This window comes from Montipora capricornis, chromosome 7 (genome assembly GCF_036669925.1).
Source record: "Montipora capricornis isolate CH-2021 chromosome 7, ASM3666992v2, whole genome shotgun sequence".
In the NCBI taxonomy this organism is placed as follows: Eukaryota; Metazoa; Cnidaria; class Anthozoa; order Scleractinia; family Acroporidae; genus Montipora; species Montipora capricornis.
Genome location: NC_090889.1, coordinates 33,705,692 through 33,710,691, shown reverse-complemented (window position 1 = coordinate 33,710,691; position 5,000 = coordinate 33,705,692). Strand labels below are relative to the sequence as shown.

At 37.6% G+C, this 5,000-nt stretch overlaps 1 protein-coding gene and 1 long non-coding RNA gene across 2 annotated transcripts in view; both read left to right on the top strand.

Annotated features, from left to right (window-relative positions):
* LOC138057012 (uncharacterized) overlaps window positions 1-2,959 on the top strand; it is a 5,584-nt gene extending 2,625 nt beyond the window's left edge. The window contains exons 2-3 of the long non-coding RNA XR_011133562.1: window positions 2,029-2,049; window positions 2,497-2,959. This is a non-coding gene — a long non-coding RNA (uncharacterized lncRNA). The remainder of the gene's footprint in view (window positions 1-2,028; window positions 2,050-2,496) is intronic.
* Window positions 2,960-4,493: 1,534 nt separating this feature from the next.
* The window catches only part of LOC138057001 (tyrosine kinase receptor Cad96Ca-like), a 30,686-nt gene continuing 30,179 nt past the window's right edge, over window positions 4,494-5,000 (top strand). The window contains exon 1 of the mRNA XM_068903009.1: window positions 4,494-4,687. Coding sequence (XP_068759110.1) covers window positions 4,522-4,687 — 166 coding nt within the window. The 5' untranslated portion in view covers window positions 4,494-4,521. The remainder of the gene's footprint in view (window positions 4,688-5,000) is intronic.

The following is a 5,000-nucleotide window of genomic DNA, read 5'->3' as shown; positions in this document are numbered from 1 at the left end:
AGAGGTTTTCAAATCATTGTACAGACTTTTAACCAGAAGTTTGACTTGATCAGGGATGTGGTGGTAATCAAGAGCAGTTTGAATCTAATTGTGATGAACTTCACTAAAGGCGTTTTTGAGGTCTAGGAGAGTAATGACAATAGAACGCTGCTTGGTACGAGCTTTGTTAATGATGTCAGCCATTTGAGCAGTATGCTCAAAAGTTCCTGAGAGACCAGGTGTAAAACCTTTTTGAATTTCATGTTCAATATAATTATTAGCGGCAAGGAAGTTGAAAATGGCACGAGGTAAAAACCTTTAAGGGCACAGATTGCAGAGTAATTGGACGAAAGTTGGCAGGGTCATTAACGTTTCCTTTCTTGTGGATGAGGATTGTGCAAGCTTTCTTCCATTCGCTTGGGACAGATCCAGTTGACCAAGCTGTACGGATAATTTCAGATAAATAGGTGCGAAGAAACGGGTATCTTTTAAAACAAATGATTGATAATTGATCTAAGGGACAAGGAGAACCGGAAGCCTTCATTTTTCTAATCACATTTGATATCTGTTGGTATGTAGGAGGTTCAAGGTTAAAAGGAATTACAGGATCAGATAACGTTGGTATCCAGCTTGGAAGGTTGAAGACTCTGGTCGGATTTAGTGACGATAGAGTTCTTGTAAAGTAATCAAAACACTCGTCCATGGAGAATGAAGGGAGCATTTCGGCTTTTATATTGAAGATCTTTTTGACATAACCCCAGAAATTTTTAGAGATGGAATAATCATGATTCATCGGGTCAGTGTTGACTTGAGAAGTGTTGTTTCGCAGCTTGTCACGCAGTAGGCGAGAGACAAATTTTATTTCAGCGATATGTGCGCTAGCGAAGTGTTTTAAGACTTTAAGAGATATCTTCAGATCATGTTAATAATAATAATAATAATAATAATAATAATAATAATAATAATACTTTATTATTTATATAGCGCACTCTCCAAAATTGCTCAAATGCACTTTACATACATCAGTTCAAAAAGTCAAAACCTATTATACATACATCCCGTTCAAAAAGTCTAATTAACAAATGGTCAATAGTCGATGTCAACACAACTTTGCTTTCTAAAGACAACTATGAATTAATTAACTTAACAAGACAAAATGATCAAAAAACAGCTTTCCCAGTCAAACATTTATTGGAATCAACGATATTTGCTCTTAGAGAGAAAACATTTCGATTTTCTTGCGAGCGTCGACACAAACACGCTGTCTTTCAACATGCTTCGCCTCTGTTGAAAGAGATCAACCTATCGCAAACAGCGCGACTTTTTCAAGCCAAAAAAGCGACGTTACACCATTTCAGCTCAAAAGGCCGATGAAATAAATCTCAAAAAGAAAATCGACATACCAAAACACCATTTACCTTCCTGTAGCATCTTCCCTGGTCTCATAAAATCCATTTCAATTCCGCGATTCGGCTTCATTATTTGAGCAGAGTTCAGATTTTGTTTTGGAAATCAAACGCGAAGCGCTCTTTCGTCACTTTAAGATCTTCAATCCTCCTTTTCCACTGCTGATTATATCTTTAGGGCTATATCATTCTATTTTGAGCTCCTTAGAGGTTCACCCCTTTTCTACGAGGAGACAAATATTTCTTGGAAAATTAGGACTGATGCGCTAGTGAACGCATTTTCTTGTTTCTACAATCTCGGAAAGTTAGATCGCACGTTGGCTGTCGTCAGCGAGCGTGCGCCCATAGGCAAATAGTAAATGATCAATTGGCCAATCATAACGCGCGTTTTATCCACGTTATGTTATAATATATGATGGCTGGCAAAAAAGCAACATGTCAACAACTGTGAGATCAACACAAATCTACAACACTGATTTAAATTGAAAGTGTGTGAAAAAAAAAGAGAATGAGGGTAAATTCCATAGGATTATTTAACAAGTGAAACCGGATATAAAAATACTACAAGGAAAGTTGTGTCTGTGAAATCTGTTGTTTCAGTAAAAATTATCCTCAATTTTCTTCTCAACTCTTCACACCATAGCTTTGCCAGCTGCACAAGCAGGTATGTTTACATGTATGTTTCTCTTTTATTTTGAAGTTTTCTACTCGTCTGTTCCCTTTCAGGGACCCCCAACGGAGGTGTTCCGCAAAATATCAGTTCCGCAGGTGTGTATCTCCCGGCTCAAAAAAAAAAGTTTGGGAAGTTGCATGGATAAATCGTTTTAAATCTGCTCGCACTCTTGTTCTGAGGGCTATTTGAAGTAGTCAATGTGCCCTTGGCTTCTTCCCCTCCCCTCCCCTATTACTATTGACCCGTAGCCCGCAAAATGGAGTTTCCCTCCTAAGGGCAGTGGGAGGTTCCATCTCATGGAAAACTGGAATACAAATTGCTGGTCTTTTTTAAATCTGGATTCTCTTTGTAGAGAACCATTTTTAAAATTTTCTTACCATGTCAATTTTCTTCGTTTGTTTTACCATAACTTGAAATCAAGAACTTTCATGTTCACAGCTATAGAGTGGTACTATATTGTCGGCCCAGTATCTGCTGTTGCAGTAACGGCATTCATCGCCTGGTACCTTTGCAAACGACGCAGAAGGGGTAAATGTACAAGCCTGCATACATACATTTTTATTCTTAATTTTTAAGGAGTTTAAAACGTCATACACAAAGAAATGCTGGTATAAATAGCAACAGGTCTATGAAGATACAATGTCCCATGTTTCCGGAGAATGTACTTCGTATAGCATTAGTCATGTACTTACAGGTGATGCACACGTACATTCTGATATATTTTTGGTTCATGAGTGAGAGATCTACTTACCAGTGACTCAGGGATACTGATACAGAAAAAAATAACTCCGAAGATCGAAGTGCTCGAAAACAGGACTCGAACTTATGAACTTCCACGATTATTAGCTCGGATTGTGACCAATCTTAAGGTTACAGGGGTCCCACTTTAAGAGCACTCCGATTATTGAGTTTTCGCGAGTCATAACTGTACTTAATCAAAACTCAACAACGTGAACGTAACCAGAACGCACCAAACCGGAAGCTCAGAGTTCATCTTCGCTGTCATTGTTGAAAATTTGAATGTCCAGTTCACGGCAGCGAGGCTTCCTTATTTTGTGTTTGAAGTAGTACAGGGTTCTGCAAGAGTACTTAATATTAAGAAAACAAAGGGGGCTAATATCCGAGGGGGCTGATAACCGGATGATTTTTTTTGTTTCCAAATAGATGGGCTTATAACCAGGGAGGTAATAAGCGGGAAGGCTTATAACCGAAATTTTACGGTATTTTACAACAATAAGAGTGTGTTACTGGGCTTTTTCAGCACAGGTACATGTACCTCTTTTTGGGCTACTATACTAGCTGGTTGCAAGACAATAGTTTTTCCCTTTAGGCTATTCAACACTAAATAAACAATAAGGAAAAAAACAACGACTCCCATGCTGCGATACATAATAAGCAATCGAACACAGTAAAACCCCAACTTAAAAAGCCCTTGTTTTCTCTAGATGTTGGTGTGAGGTATTATTAAAGTTATCAGTTACCTTGACAATTACGACCACATGACAAATTGCAACCATGTGAGAACAATCTCTGGAGACACATACCAGAATAAGAACACTTGCTGTCCACGAGAAAAAAAATGCTATGCTTAAAGATACAGGTGGCTATTGTTTTTGCCCCTAACATTGTGGCCAATTAACACAACACGGAAGTCAGATGAATATAATAATATTGGGAGCCTGTCTTTAATCATTGCTGTCAATCCATGTCCACATACTAGTGAATCTGACCAAGTCTATCCCTTTTTTCACATGCTATTGTGTTCATTGGTTTGCTGAGAAGCCAGAGCTAGGTAAGTCGAATGTTATAGAAGCCAAATACACGAGTTAAGCTGAATTATGTTGCCCCTGCTTGTTGTTACCCAATTTGCCAAAAAAAAAAAAAAATATCTTTAAAGGATGTTTACTTTAACATCCGTGCTCACATGATTTACTTGCCAAGACTTCTTATTAGGTTTAATATCATAACACAAAAAAAGTGAAGTGGTATAATCTTTTTTTGTCTTCTCTCTGAACTTTCAAGCACGTTAATATTTAAAAAAAGTAATTCAAATAATGCAAATTTAGGATATGTGGATAAGTATAGGTACTCAGTGAGTTGCAAAATATCACTGGAGCTTTGGTAAAATCAAGGTCTTACTTGTAGTTCAAACACAGTTTTGATCAACAATCTCACAATTATACGACTAATCTCACTATTCTACAACTAATGCAATACTTATCGTTTCTTCAACCTTCCGTTGCTATTATCTCAGAGGAATTAGTTTCATGTCTTTGATTGTTCAATATGTAGGATCTAGTGAACAGATCAATGACATGTCAGCAGAGTGTGTAAGAAGTGCATGTAAACTTTAATTTCATGCCATAATTTAGTGACGAACAGTCAACCCGCCATTTAATAATATATGAAAAATAAGCTGCATTTCTGGATTTAAGATCAACAGATTTTGAAGAAAGTCACGAGATGAAGTTGATGGATGTTGAAGTGGATGAATGGGAGATATCTCGTGACCGAATAACACTTGAAGAGGTCATCGGCTCAGGATCATTTGGAACAGTTTGGAGAGCAACTTTGAGTCGTAAAAATGGGAAACCTGGCATACGTTTTGTTGCAGCAAAGTGCCTCAATCGTGAGTAACTTCGAATTCCAAATTACTCATTAAGTTGACTGCACAGCATGTGACAATCAATTTATGGTACCTCCATGTATTGGAGCCAAAGTAACAAATACAGTGACGTCTCAACATGCTCTGCTCATCCACTTTGAATTTGTATTTTTTGTCACAATCAACGTGAAATGCTGAAAACCGAGGGTTTCCAGAGAATGCCTGCTCAAGTGCATTAATATTTTTATCCCTCTAAATGAAAATGCTGTTCATGTTAGTATCAATGTTGCAGGCAAGCATGCATTTTACATGCAACAATAAATCTGAGATGATGTTG